This window comes from Nymphalis io, chromosome 2, assembly GCF_905147045.1.
Source record: "Nymphalis io chromosome 2, ilAglIoxx1.1, whole genome shotgun sequence".
Classification (NCBI taxonomy): domain Eukaryota; kingdom Metazoa; phylum Arthropoda; class Insecta; order Lepidoptera; family Nymphalidae; genus Nymphalis; species Nymphalis io.
Window position 1 is genome coordinate 2,786,968 of NC_065889.1, and position 16,255 is coordinate 2,803,222.

At 31.9% G+C, this 16,255-nt stretch overlaps 1 protein-coding gene across 1 annotated transcript; it reads right to left on the bottom strand.

Annotated features, from left to right (window-relative positions):
- Nucleotides 1-402: 402 nt before the first annotated feature.
- LOC126774569 (homeotic protein ocelliless-like) lies at nucleotides 403-4,531 on the bottom strand. The gene is made up of 3 exons (XM_050496146.1): nucleotides 4,528-4,531; nucleotides 961-1,481; nucleotides 403-873 (listed from the first exon to the last, which is right to left on the bottom strand). Exons 1-3 carry the CDS (start codon nucleotides 4,529-4,531, stop codon nucleotides 403-405), a joined length of 996 nt encoding a protein of 331 aa, XP_050352103.1.
- Nucleotides 4,532-16,255: the final 11,724 nt, after the last annotated feature.

Genomic DNA, 16,255 nt, shown 5'->3' on the forward strand with positions numbered 1-16,255 from the left:
TTATTTACAGGTTGTTACTTCACTATATTTAATTAATATTACTCGGTTTAGACTAAAAAAATAACAAATACTGTTTCAGATAATACTGATATATAACTTGAAATTGCAATAAAATGTTCAGTTCAAAGTCTCATATACATATATTATTATAATAACACCACAACTGCTTTATTTATTTTACCACAATCATATTTTATAATCTTTGCTTTTAAAACTGTTACATTTAAAGCGTATAATAACCCATTTTGGCGGCTAAGAAATTATTTTATTGCTTAAATTTTAAGGTATAAGTCCAAAGTGTGAAAAAATAAAATCTCATGTAGTAAACAGTTTTCATATAATTCAAAATATTATGAAGTAAAGTCAGTACATAAATTATTTACATTGTAAGTTCTTTACATTTTACAGTGTTATATTATTTATACTAAAATCATGGGGACGAAGTCTTAAATTCAAATTGTACGAACTATGGTGTGCGGGCTGAAGTGTGCCATTATAACCACCAATTAAGGCACAGGACCCATAACTGTTGTCTGATGTACTTCCGTAACTCGGCATATTTTGTCCAATTAGTGTATTTGAGTTCGAATATTGCCTGTTACCTACATTCTGCATCATAAAACTGTAATCATTTTGGTATAGCCCTGAATTACTTATGGGAATTCCGAGGTTAAAGTTAAGGTTATTAGCTTGAAAGTGATGTATCCAAGGTTCTTTTGGATTACGATTGAATTCCTGGCGAGGATCAGGCTGTGGGATACCTATAGGTACTGGTATAGGTTCTGGAGAACTCTGATTGGTTGGCGTTCTGTGAGACGACAGGGCTGATCTCTCATTTCGTCTAAATTTAGCTCGCCTGTTCTGGAACCAAACCTGTTAAAATATTTTATAGTTATATATATTTAATATTAATTAAGCAAATAAAAATATAGAAAGATTTAAATATATGTGTATGTATACCTGTACTCTTGCTTCGGTTAAGTTCACTCTCGTTGCTAAATCTTCTCGAACAAATGCATCTGGATAATGAGTTTTTTCGAAAACTTTTTCCAAAGCAGCCAGTTGTTGACTTGTAAATGTTGTTCTATTCCTTCTCGGTTTTTTCCTTTCATCGATTTTTCCATCCTTTTCCTCCTCAGACTCTTTGCGAACATCTCTCTCTTTCACACCTTTAGATTCATCAATTTTGCGTCTCATATCTTCATACGCCAAGTAATCAACTGGCTTTATGTATTGTCTTTGGAAATCTTTTGGGTACCAAGATAGATCGTTCTGATAGCTGGTGTCGTACGTGCTGTTAATTTGACGTCCAGCTGTTAAGTGATGTAGTCTTAGTAGGCTGTCTTCATGACATTTAATCATTTGAAATAGATTGTGATTATTTTCTGGATAATTAGACGTGTTTATATTGTAATTTATTTGCGATTGAGTTTTTGTATCATAATTTTTCAGGGTCAGATCTTGTTTGCCCTGTAGGGATTCTGGAAAACAGAATGCTATTTATTAGTAATCCTAACTAATATGTGAAACAGGATTTAGAGGTGTGGAGGTCCTAGGGCAGCATAGGAGTGGAGGCTCCTAGTTATTTTCCAAATAAATGGAACAATTTCTTTCATTTGGGTTTTAATAATAATTTATTGTAGCATATAAGGATTATACTTATATGTCACTATATCTTCATAATATATGACATTAAATGTGTATAATACTCGAAAATTGAATAATTTTTGTTTTAGAAATTTCTATTGTGGGGGCTGGGCCTGGAGCTATAGCCACGTATATATGCCCGCTCCTAAATCCGGCCCTGCTAATATTATGAATACGTAAATTAGTTTATTTATTAGCGCTTTCTCGTCTTAAATACTCAACTGATTATCATGAACCGTTGTCAGGGGTATAGAACAGGACATGGGGTAGGGTCAGCTTTTTTAGACCTGGGCACCCAGGCACGAGGCCCTCCTTCACAGCGGGCGAAGCTGCGTGCGCAAACTAGTATTTTGATAAAATGGGCTATTTTATTTATATTATTATACATCTAGAATGTTGTTTTACTATTTATAATTGTATATTAATTGTTATGTAAACTTTATTAAAAGTTACATATACTTTTCTAGATATGACTATTCTAGAAGTGATAAAAGTCTTAATCTATACGTTCGAAACTGTAAATTTAATTAAAATTATTTTTATTTTAAACGAAAAATGCTTTCTATTTATAAAAATAATAATATTAGCCTAGCCTGTTTTTAAGTAATTGTTTTACATGTTTATTGTCAACTGTAATAAAGCAGAAAGGATCAAGATCGAATTTGCTAGTTCTATATTGATAGTGACCCGTGTGTCTTATTGCTTTATATAAGATATATACATAAAATAGGTAACTAATTTTACAAACTTTTTTAACTACAATTTCAGGTTATTAATCAAACGTAAAGCTACCACAAATTTCTAATTCGATATGTAGATTAATATGTAGCAACAAGACAAGAAGCTCGGAATCTCTTAAAAAGTTATTGTATTCCAGTTTGTATGGTTCCAAACAAAGGTTTTGTGTTCCCAGCAACTGATTTAGTCATTTTATGTAAGAGAGGATAAATGGGCAGGAGGCTCACCTGATGGAAAGTGACTAGCAATGCGTATGAAAATCTGTAAGAACGGAGGGCTTGCAGGTGCGTGCGCGCCTATAATGAATGAGTAGGTTCTTATCTTGAAGGTTCACGCGTCATATCGGTTCGGAAAACCTTCGTCTAAAGCTCAAATAATATCCTCATGCAAGAAAATCAACGAATATTTATTCCACACCATTTTATTATTGATATATTTGTTATCAAATGGTTCGCCTGGTCGGTATCTAGTTGACTATGTATTTCATTTATGAAAAAGAGTATTAAACAAGTGAGTTTATGGTCGAATATTCTCGATACAATCTTCTTTCCGAATATAAGGTAGCATTACATTTACTTTAATCCTATAAATCGTGTAATATGAAGATTCAAAACTACAGAAAAGGGCCTACTAGATAAAAGGATATATTAACTGTGGTTTCGAGTAAACGACTTTTTTTGTAGTATGTATTTGTGCGGCAAATGTAAAATAAGTGTAAGATTATACATAAATACCAATAATGTAAAAGAGATATGCTGTTTTAGTAAAGCATGGTTCGGCGGGCGGCGTGTGTGCGTCATTGTTGATCAGCAATCGGCTCGCACGCAACCCTATCAGTTTCATTTACACGCACGTGCGATCAATTTCAAGTTTAAGTGAATTCATTAAATACACCAATTGTAAACTTCATATACATACACATTTTTATTTATACTTTTCATTAAAAAAGATAAATTAATCCCTTCTATTGCTACTAATATTATAAATACGAAGGTTTTCAAAGCATCGACAGCGTGATTTGTTACATAGAGATGCGAAGTGACATGGATCCTTTTTAATTTATACGTTTAACGCTAGTTTATAAATTCGTCTTCCATTATAAACGTCTAATATTACGACTTTTCCTTGAGGTTTCAGTTTTATTGTAGATAAATAGTGCCAATTACACACAGGTACTATTAATTACACTTCAGTCACATCTTATCAAATTAAGTCACACTATAAACATTGATTTTGTAATAAGTAGGTAAAATTTCAGTACGCTGCTTAGCATGGGATATACTCACGTTGTGTTATGTCCCTCGTAATTGTACTTTATTAGGTACTCTAGCATAGTGATTCTTAAAGGGGATACGTAGGAACTACGGCGGGTACGTTTCTAACTTATATACAAGTCTGAGTTAGGCCCCTATTAGCACGTAAAGCCGTTGGTCCTGCGCATAAACTCCTGTCCGATTGCCGTCCAACCGAATTAGTTTGAGTTTAATGATAGCATCTGTGTTACACAGTTATGTGCTATAAAATGTGCTACGCAACTGGCTATTCTTGAAAAATATTAATAAATCCGTCTTTTACTCTTTCTAACACACTATGATAAAAGAATATGAAATACTTTTTTATTAAATGAATGCCTATAAATGCATAAACAAACACGATACAAAATATTTTTCCTATCGACCGATCCACATTGATAGTCTTATCGGAGTTGTTGTACCTCTTAATTTTCAACTTAAGCCAGTCTCCCGAACTAAAAATAAAACATCGTTTGCATTTATGCAGGTTATCGAAATTAGACAATAATAAGAGAAACCTTGTACCCCTTTAACTCTCAGTCTTAAAACACGATATTATGCATACATAAGCTGTTATCTGTTCACAGAAAAATGGATAATTGTTTACTACTCTAAGATTATAAGTATCGCTCTTTTTAATAATCTGAAAAGTTCAATAATATTTGGCCTTTAAATCTTATATATAAGGCCGCAGACCTGGAGGTCCTGGGTTCAATTCCCAGGTCGGGCCAGTAAAAAGTTATTGGGTTTTTCAGTCAGAAAATTCTCAGTAGCAGCCCGAAGTCTAGAAGTTGGAAGTGTAAAAATACTTCAGTTCCGGACAAAGTCAGTAACTACTGACAAAACTAACCCATGTTTTACCCGAACTTAGTGATCCAAGTACCCTCGGCACTTTGACTGGCTGGACAGGCCCCTAGGCCTTGTAGGCCTAGGGATAAATCCAGGGCTGTTTGTTAGATGTCAACCTAACCTACATATACTCGTAATAACTATAGACTTATCTTAATATTAATTAAATCATTGACTATATATATAGTACACTGTTATAATCAAAATTTTATTCTATGCATTTTTGCACAGTATTTTGGTTTATTGTAAAAAGGTTTTGATTTAATTATTAATTGAATTTCTCTGATTGTTTTACTTATGACTACCCTTATCTAGGTAGATATAGTATTATACTAAAATGGGTAGTATATGGTAAGTGGTTTTACGTTTACACTTCCGACTCAAAGACAGTTATTGCTCTTAACTATTTTTACTAAGCACTTTTAAACATATATTAGCAAAATGCATAATGAACCTTATGTTCACTTCCTACTTATTGCTATTACTCGTATTTAATATTTTTGACAGTCAATAGTTGTAGTTCCATAAAATAAAACAAACCTAGGAAATGTTTTAATGCAGTAGAAACTTATTACAGCTAGTTTTAATATATAAATGATATATTATATTCTTATCGACTTAATAAAACGCCTAAAGTTCGCATATGCTACTTAATTCCGAAATTAAGGAAATTGTTGTAACACAAGAAAAATGGTGGAATTTAACAGATGATTACGGATTTAATAATAAAATATAATAAGGGCAAGCACCATTCCCTTTTCATCTGCTTCATTTTCGTTTATAATTCATCTCGAGCCTTGCGGTGAAGTAAATCATCGTGAGAAAATCTACATGTGTCAGAATAATTCTGCCACGTAGGTATGTATAAAGCCAACCGCACTGGGATAGTTTTCTAACCTTAACTTTTTAATTTAAAAGTAACTCAACAATGTAACATTTATGGGCTGGAGTTAAGATTTTCATTTTTCCAATTTTCCAATCAATCAGAAGACATTTTTCCAATCTGTATGTGTATTTGTATGTATGTATATGCACTTATGTTAATACTTATTTAGTTAATTGTTACTTAAATTTTATATTTGACATTCTCATTTTTCTTAACAATTCCTGAATATCAATGATCGTCTTGACACTATTTTACATCATTGTAAAAAGTTTCATTATAAAAAATGTCAATCGCTAAATAATAAATGTGTAATCATAAAATCTCTTATTAAATATTATATCGAAATAGGTAGCTTAACCTAGTGGTAAGAACGCGTGAATCTTAACCGATGATCGTGGGTTCAAACCCGGGCAAGCACCACTGAATTTTCATGTGCTTAATTTGTGTTTATAATTCATCTCGTGCTTAACGGTGAAGGAAAACATCGTGAGGAAACCTGCATGTGTCTAATTTCATTGAAATTCTGCCACATGTGTATTCTACCAACCCGCATTGGAGCAGCGTGGTGGAATAAGCTCCAAACCTTCTCCTCAAAAGGGAGAGGAGGCCTTAGCCCAGCAGTGGGACATTAACAGGCTGTTACTGTAGGTAGCTTAATTTTAAATTGATATTGTTTAAAAAAATTAAAGTAAATGAAATACATAATACACAATAACAAATATTGCTCAAGCGCAGACAGCTAGGTTATAGATACGCTGTTTATAAACACACGGAAATCTTACCTTTAATTTGATCCATTTCAAAGTAGTCTACTAAAACACTTATCAATTAATTAATTTGATGTGAAATCGATGTGAAAATTCTCTTCACAATCAAAACAATGTCGCACTTGATTTAAACAAATGTTAGTGTCCGGTTTAACTTTGATTAAAATTCAAATAATTGTTATTAATACACCAACTTATTGAATTACCATAATTAAATAATTCAACTAACTCAAGCTAATGTGCGAACTAATGGAGTCTGTATCGTGATCTGGCTTCTTAGTAGAGTGGTGCCAATAACGACATGTGTGTACGAAAAAATATCTTGTAAACATCCCCTTATAAACACACCCACAGAACAGATTAAAAATATATCGATCTTATTACGATATTCTTAAGACTCAATTTTGTTAATAGAAACACAATTTGAAGTAAAGAGTATTTATGGAAAAATAAACCTTAACGGGAAGTAGTTAAATTGATTTCTAAACGAATAGTTAAAATGGGTGTTTCATTGTGTAAGATTTGAGCCTAACTCGACGAGGCGTGGTTTCTCTTTTCCCGCCTTAAGAAAAAAAAAAGTTGAGCGAGAAACAATTTTGAGTCACAATAATTGACACGTCAACTCACATTATTTATAGCTTAGAAAATGAACATGAAGTTTTTATGTAATTGATTTTGAAAAGTTTATGTGGAAGTAGCGGAGCGCGGATGTGAAATTGGTTTTATGGCGCCGGAATTAGATAAATGTAGAAATTATTATGAGACATATATATTTACATAGATTCATGATTATTTTTCAGTAATGTTTTTATTACCTTGGTAGTTATGCCTGATTTTTATAAATTATGAAAGTTGTTTTAAACGAAAATTAATACTAGGTACCTGCCTACATTCTACGAAATAATACTTAGTAAGTACATTCAATGAGTAAAAATGGCGTAGGCTTAGGCGTGCCTTATAATAGCGCTATTTTTTTAAATTTATCTTATTGATAATAAAAATTTCAGATTACGATACACATTAAAGAATACCTATATATTATTAAAGAGCGAGATATTTTGTATTTTATGTGTTAATTAAAAAAAAGGATTTATATTAGCGGGTCGAACAAACATGTTTATAGTTTTCTGTATATTTTATCTAATAATATAATGTAATTTTGAAATTTCCGTCGTATTGCATTCCCGGTGTGCCAAGCCGGGAATAGAACGGAGGCACGTCGCATCGAATTAGTGTAAAATCTTGAAAAACGTCTGTACCCGCCGACTCGACTGCCAGACGCGCCTCTCCTGTAATAATATTACCGTTCATACAAATTATTTAATTATATTTTAAGATGAAAGAAGACATGTCTTAATAAATTATAAAAATTAAAATTAATAAAATAATAATATCTATTACTACATAGGTAAAAAAGAGGTTTTATACTCCTTCTCTAATTCACGTGTAAATGTACTTTCTCCACATTCTCTAACTCTCAAAAGATATCTAAGATTTAAACTGTTTTCTCGAAGTTTTCGAAAAACCTTATCATTTTTTGAATTTTAGTCAGCGTCCAAATTTTGTAGCTATTTCAATTTTGTTAGCCTAGGCTTTACGAACCTTAAAACTCTCCGCTCTTATTACCATTTACCCTACCCAATAGAATATGAAAGTTGTATTATTAACTCCATTCGTAATAGGCAAAATTTTATGGTCACGTTTAGTTAATATCTATATAATGCGTTCGTAAATTAAAGAATTTAATACAGAAAATGACAGTTCTTAGACAGATAAAGAACTGTCTACGTTTTAGCCAATTAAGTCAAGTAGGATGGAGTAGACAGAGATTGATTGGTGCAGTCGATACTCGGTTACATCTGAAGTACGCTGTTGAACTAGCAGGGCCGCCCATTCCACAGGTAAAACTTAAATGAGAACGGCATATGGCAGCGATATATGGCAACGGTCTAGAGCGATCGAATTTCGAGGTAACATTTTACAACAACATTTTAAATGGTATTTGCTGTTTTGATATTTTAATACCTATCATTTAATTCTGTGTTACATATTAACTGACATTAATTAGCCCTGAAAGCATAACAGACAATCAGACTTTCGCATTTATAATATTAGTAATAGAAGACTTTCGGAAGTCATTACTGTGATTTCGTACCCGTACCCGTAACAGCCTGTGAATGTCCCACTGCTGGGCTAAAGGCCTCCTCTCCTCTTTTTGAGGAGAAGGTTTGGAGCTTATTCCACCACGCTGCTCCAATGCGGGTTGGTAGAATACACATGTGGCAGAATTTCAATGAAATTAGACACATGTAGGTTTCCTCACGATGTTTTCCTTCACCGTAAAGCACAAGATGAATTATAATCACAAATTAAGCACATAAAAATTCAGTGGTGCTTGCCCGGGTTTGAACCCACGATCATCGGTTAAGATTCACGCGTTCTTACCACAGGGCCATCTCGGCTTTTTATGATTTCGTAGCAGTCTCTTATTTATTTATTTATTAAATATGGCATACTTAACTTGTAAGATATATAATAAACAACAGGTGAGAGCTATGTGACAACCCTGAACATGTACACACATAGTAGTAAAATAAACTTAAGTTTTAGTTGCAAATCCGCTTCTTTCGATCTCTTGCGCCTGCTTTTCGGTCAAAGGATAATCTTCAAGCTAGATATAGTCACAGAAATGTATAGTGTCATTACCTCCGATTATGTTAGGTACACGTGTAGAACGAGTCTTAATTTCAGTCTCGAACATGTTGGAATAGTCTCTGGAAGACATGCGTATCCCGTTTATTTTAACTCCTGGACGAGAATCAGGTTATCACTATCCTCTTTGATCTCTATTTTAACTCTGTTGTTAATCCAATCGATCTTCAGAAGATTTTCTAGATTTTTATAAAATTGCAAACTTATATTTTATCTTATACTAATCGAAATATACTGTTATTGTAAGATTTAATAAAAAATATAATTTATTCCCACTATAAAAAGTTTAGTCTCTATTCAAGAAAGTCATTGTGGTTATTTTGAACACGTATAAATAAAATTAAAAAGAAATAAAATTCCTGAAGACTCAACGTTCTATATTCAAAAGCAAGCGCGCGAAAGTGTCATGGCAGCCATAATTGGGGTTGACAGTTGTCGGCGGTGCGGGCGCGTAACGAGTACGTACTAATCTTGTCTTGTTCTTTAATAATAATAGAGATGGATAGACATTAAAGCGCTTTTTATTAGATTAAAATCACAGATAAATGTACTTTTACACAGCAGTGGTTGAAATAATTCTATTTGTCTCTGAAGTAACCTTCTAATATTATATCATACTTATAATATTAGTATAGTAAGTGGGTGTATGCACAGTTTTTTCATTTGTAAATTATTCTATAAAAAATCTAATTCTACTGGCAATCATTGTATTTTACTTTATTATTGTAACATTAATTTCTAGCTTTTATTGACTCCAATAATCGCAACCATATTTTATCAAAATTAATTTAGCTGTGCTTTATTGAACTCTAAATCGCTAATTATTTCCTTGGGGATTAACCTTTTCTAAATTTTATTTTATTAAATAAGTAAGAGTTAAACTTTACGGCCGTCTTTTAAAATCAAGGATACATTTTAAGTAAATTATCTTCGTTAAATGTTGTTACAGTACAACTAATAATTTGATTTAAGCCCCAAAAATTAACAAAAGTATTTACCATATGTAAGAAAGCAAAATTTTATTTTCCATGTAACAGATATATTACATGTAACAGATGTAACATGTAACAGTATAGTTTAGGAATCACTTTAGACAAAGTTCAGTGGTATCCTCATTTATCGTCCCTAACAGGAACACTCCAGTCCGCCTTATTTGTAATTCCGCCTTTTCTAATGTTATGTACACTGCTCGATTAGTATACTTTGCATACTTTACTTGTTGGTCGGATTTTTTGCAAACCCGTCTGGGTAGGTACCACCTATTCATCATAATATTTAACCGCCAAACAGAAATACTAATTATTGTATTATATAGTATTACTTAGAAAGGTTTATATTACTTCCAACGCCAATGTCTATGGGGCTAGTAAACATTCACCAACAGGTGTCATAATTGCCCTTCCGTCCCCCTACTAAAAAAAAAGATGTTATATGTAATCTTGGAGCTGGAGATTCTTTTTTTGAATAACATAAAGTAACAAAGTAAGAACACTCACGGTAGCGTCGCAATATACAAGAATACTTACTTAGATATACATATATGCCAAATAATATTTTATATAAACGGGAACAAAAAAATGCGAGCTAATAATAATAGATCGTGATACCGACTTCAAAAAGCTAACTCAGTCCTTGTTATGTTAAAATTCCGCAAATACTTCAATAAATAAATTTAATATTATATTAAGAACGATATACAATAAATATTATATATAAGGCATATTACTGTATATACTAATTAGTTGAATTAAATACACGAAACATAGATTTAATGGTATATAAGTCATTAATAAAAAGTAAATTCTTGTTAACTTGACAGTTTGTATCGCTAGAGTTTACAATATGATGTGGTAGCTATTTCTAAAATGTCAAAACCATAGCATACGAAAAATTTTTAAAGCCTCTTAAATTAGTTAATTAAGAGATTCTATAAAACAACATTAGCACCATTTTCTAACAGACTAAAATGTAAATTAATAGTTTTTACACATCACATTTATATATTATCGAAGATGGCCTTTTATGGCTTAGAACACATGAATCTTGACCAAACCGAATGAGCACCAAATAGATTTCCTATGATTAATTTTATTCTATAATTCAGCTCGACGGTAAAAGACATCGTGAAAAAACCTGCATGTGCAGGTGAAATTCTGTCACATGTTTATGCACCATCCCGCATTGGAGCAGCGTAGTGGATAAGCACTAAACCTTCCTCAGACACATTCACCCTTCATTCGGTTACTTATTTCATAAAAACAAAATTTAATCAATCCAACAAAATTGTTATCTGTTTTAAAAACAATAAATTAAACTAAAAAAATCACGTCATCACTCAAAAGTCACATTTGGCGTATAAATTTCGCTACGGTGGTCTATATTGGTGTGTACGTGTTCATCTCGTAGGGATGCAAGCGCAATAATGCGTGAACATGATCATTTGTCAAAACATCATCCGGTATTGTAGCTATGATTTCAACCACACACGGATATTTTTTTATCTTACCCGACATCTGTGTGATCTAATTAAAATACATTATACTTTATTATATTAAGACTTTCAACTTATAACATACAAGCTGTTCCGCGAGGTTTCACTCGCGTTAAACGTTACTGGTTCGTGTCGTGACCCATGTGTCGTAGCGTGATGTTATAAAGCCTAAAACCGTTTTAAATGAATGGGCTAACTATCACAATTATTTTTTCAAATCGGAAGTTTATATAGAACTCGATACAAACAATCATAAAACTATTCAGCTTTATGTGACACATGATATTACTCTTAAACAAAATTAATTCATAATAATATAGAAGGAATTTTATAAAACACTTCTACAGTATAATTTTTTCTTTTCTTATAAAAACATCCAACTAAAACATAATTTATAATGTATATACGACATATGAATAATAATACACTTCAAGACTTACTAAGTAAGGTAAAGCGAAGCGATAAAGTTAACTTCGACAGTCCCTTCGCCCAGGTGTATCTTAGAAAAAAATCTAGGATGTACCTGGGATTTTTTTCTGGCTATTTTTTTTTTTTTGTATTCTATGCTTAGATTAATGGTACGTTTTTTGTAATGTTAGTCAATTTAATTGGAGTTGTACTCACGCAACACTCGAACACTTGTTCGTATATATTTTTAAATCAGGACTATCTCCTAATCTCACATTAAGACGTCAACATATGCGCGCGCGCATCACAATTACAGCAACTTAGTTTGGTCATCATTCACGTCGCTTACACGCAACGCTTCACTTCAACAATTAATTAAGGGTTTATTTTAAAATACTTACATACTTATTGTTCCTTAAAAATTTTCATTAAGTAAGTTAATTATATTTAAAATGTTAATGAGGCTTCAAATATTATGTAAATATATTTATAATCTACTTATAATTTGTTCCGGGCATAAGGTTCGTTTCTGTAATATAATATCTAATTATAGTAATTCATTGTTAATAAAAATAAGATTTAATGTTAATTTTTTTTTCTTCAGTGTATAAAGTTTCGAATTTCAGTTAGCAAAACCTTATTGGTATGGCAATAAAAATGTAAACCCAATGAAATTATAAGAATACGTTTAACAACGAACGATAAAATATGTCTTTGACTTTGACTTGGTCGTATGAACGTAAACTATGAATGTTTTTTTTTTAAATTTAATATAACGTATTTATAACACAAATATACATAAATTTTAGCTTTTTGCACTTCTTTTTACAATGTCCTTAAAAAGGGGAATAAAGGTTTTCTTCACGTATTAATTTATATATCTACAACTATGAATATAGATTTATTCCAATGAAAACCAACCTTATAAAGTAATGATATGATTTTTTTGGTCTAAGAATATTAAAAAACTTCTAAGAAATCTTATTTCCAAACACATTCGAGTTAAATCGACCTCCCAGTTAAGATAATAAAAAGCAATAATTACCACAGTATTTATCATTGTAACGTTATGCCTCATCGCCAGCCACTCCCGTGTTGACGTTTTTACCAAATTAATGACTTTTAAAACTAACGGTTCGTGCAATTTGCGACGCGCGCGCTTCCGGAAGAACGGGATTCGGACACAGGCGCCACCGCCGTCGGGACTTTGACATTTTAAATTTCAGTAATTAAAAAAATATATTTCTATATACATTAGGTAAAATTGAATTTACAGATTTCAGAAGAGGTTCTTAAAAAGACGTAGGTAGTTCGTGACGTTTTAAAAATGGTTAAAAATTCAGATTTACTTACGATAATATCACATTATATGAATTTGTCAAAATAATAGACGAAAATAGAGACAATGTTTATAGTTTTGTTTTTTATGTTTAGTTCAATTATCATTTTATTTTTAATATCTTATTTTAAAAAAGAATATCTCAGAAAAAGTAACGTCTATTAAACATTAATAAATTTAAAAAAAAGAAAAAGATAAAAAATAAAGTATAATAAATAACATATAAATCAGTCGCCTATATACATATGATTGTGGAGTTAAGTATTTTTTAAACCAAATTCTTGTGGGATTATCAATTTCTTTTTACCATTCAATATACCATTCACAATTATCCAGAAAAGAACCGGAGTCACCGACATAGCTTGCAAAATTAGCAGGCTGAAGTGGCAGTGGGCTGGTCACGTATGTCGTAGGACCGATGGCCGTTGGAGCAGACGAGTCCTAGAGTGTAGACCGCGAATCGGCAAGCGCAGCGTAGGGCGCCCTCCAGCCAGGTGGACCGACGACCTTAAGAAGGTGGCGGGCACCAACTGGATGCGGAAGGCGGAGGACAGGGAGCTTTGGCGCACCTTGGGAGAGGCCTATGTTCAGCAGTGGACAACGATTGGCTGTTGATTGATTGATTGATTGATTGATTCAATATAGCATGTATAAAAGCTTTGGTACCAGCATCATTGGAATATAAGAAAACAAAATGAAATCTTGGGCACTTTTTTTAAAGCTAAGCAGTAGGTAATATAATTATTGTAAAAAGCCACGCATTAAAAAACAAAAAAAAAAAGTAAATCTTTATCTCCCATCATAATTGCAACAGACGAATTACTACAAATTAGTTACTAGAAAAAAATCATAGCTTCCTGAGGAAATCTATAATTTGTGAAGGTATAATATAATCTTAATTAAAAACACTCGACCGTAAACATAGGAGCGGGAACGTCTTTTTAACTTTTTAAGTGCGTGATGTCGTTAAACTTTGACACTTTTTTACGACAGATCTTTATCTATTCATCGGTTTCGTTAAGAGCGTGTCAGTGTTACCCACTTCAGTTTTTAAATAATTTATTTTTTACTAGTGGCATGTCCCTTGAGACGTGACGCACTTAAATATTGACATGTCAGTTCTAAGACGTTTTCACTTTTATATAAAAAAACTTAAGTTTTCTTTTATTCGTCAAATATTTCATATTCGAAATTAAGATAATTAGGTTTCAATATTTCGATATCGATAGTCGTAGAATTGTATATGATTCTAGTTGTAAGTACTTTAAAAAACAAACAGCTTATAAATGTTTCATTGTTCCGATGTAGGTTTATTTTGGAGTAGAGTATTTCACGAAGTTCTAAGGTAACAAACATTTAAAAAAAAGCAGTCGAATTATTATCCTCTTTTTTAAGTCGGTTAAAGATTCAATCACAATTATTGGTTTAGATTCAAGTGTTTTAGCTACTAGGTCATCTCGACGGCATAAATAATGTATTCCTTATAACATTTAGTATTAATTAAATAAGTAACAGCCTGTAAATGCCCACTGCTGGGCTGAGGCGTCCTCTCCTTTTTGAGAAGGCTTAATCCACCATGCTGCTCAAATGCGGGTTGTTGGATACACGTGTTTTCATCCGCCACATGCTGGTTTCCTTCAAAACCGAGAACAAGTTAAATTATAAATATCAATGAAGTACATGAAAAATCGATGGTATTTGCCCGAGTTTGAATTCGGAATAATCCGTTAAGATACTCGTCTTGTAACCACTGAGCCATTATGGCTCCATTATTGATTAAAAAACGATAACACACTTGTCATTTAATTACACGATTCCCTTATCTTAAATAAATAATAACTTATTTTATATAAGACATAAGTATACATACATTGAAATCATCACTTGCACACTTAGCTTATTGAAATGGTAATCTAATACTTAGGTACAAAGTTATTTCTCCGAATCTTCGAAAATAACCGACCACCCTCCGTCTTAGAGTATCGGTTTCAGAGATGGCACCGACAGCCCGATATTCACTGTCAGCTGACACGTCGTCGGACCGTGACCGACAAACATACAGCCATTCCTTTATTAAATTTAGGTCACATGACGTTTATAATAGGTAAAATATTATATGCATTGTTGATATGTAATATTGATTATAAAATCGAAAATTTAAATTTAATTAGTAATAGAATAGAAATAAGAAAAACTTAATTCGAGACAAAGTGTTCCATGTAGAGAATTTGAGCTAAATAATCGATATTTATTATTATAATTATGAAAATAACTCTGCCTATCTGCTGCGGTTTGACGGCTGAACCGAAATTGTACCTATTTTTACCTAATTCTTGACCTACTCCTCCTAAAATGCAGGTGAAGTCACGGTGGAAAACTAGTAAATGAATTTAAAAAAAAATGGCAATAAAAATGAAACAAAGTAAAACATTGTGTACTTCCGACAAGCTTATACTTCTCCAATTGATTTTAGTTTTGGTATTCATAAACACTTCTTTTCGAAGACTGAAAGCGTATCCGAAACATTCAGCTATCAACATATACAATTAAAAAACCATGTATTTATAAAATCTAATACAATAAAAATAATATATAACAATATCTGCCATCGAGATATGTCCCAAATAGGTATACCATTAAGTATTTGCGTCGAGTTTAAATGACTATTATATATTCTACTTGTATTTCAAAACAACGTTTTTATTTTATGTTATTTTTAAATAAACAACAAAAACTTTTGCATGCATTCTTGAATTTTCTACAAACTAATTAGTCGATACTTTAGTGGAATCTAAGCCGCGTGAATATATTTATCTGAATTGATAGCTGCGAAAACTAAACAATTTAATATTTAGGTATCTGTCATAATGTATAATATATATAAATTATTTAACCGCAGTCATATGTGAATGTAACTGTCGTATATAGATTCAACTGACGATGCCAATAATCAAAATCTCAAACAAAACAAAAGACATCAAATTATAAACACAATTTGAAAACAACTTTCAAGAGACCAAAATTTATTTCGAAATTTATATTGACAATTTTATCGTCTCGTTAAACCATTATATCATTCATGTAGTCAGCGTAATAAATCCGATTAAATCGGCGACTCTTAACATC

What these genes read in the sequence shown, in the direction of transcription:
- LOC126774569 (XM_050496146.1), bottom strand. An exon ending in TAACCGAAGCAAGAGTACAG is followed by an intron (nt 874 to 960) that starts GTATACATACAC and finishes ATATTTTAACAG; the next exon opens with GTTTGGTTCCAGAACAGGCG.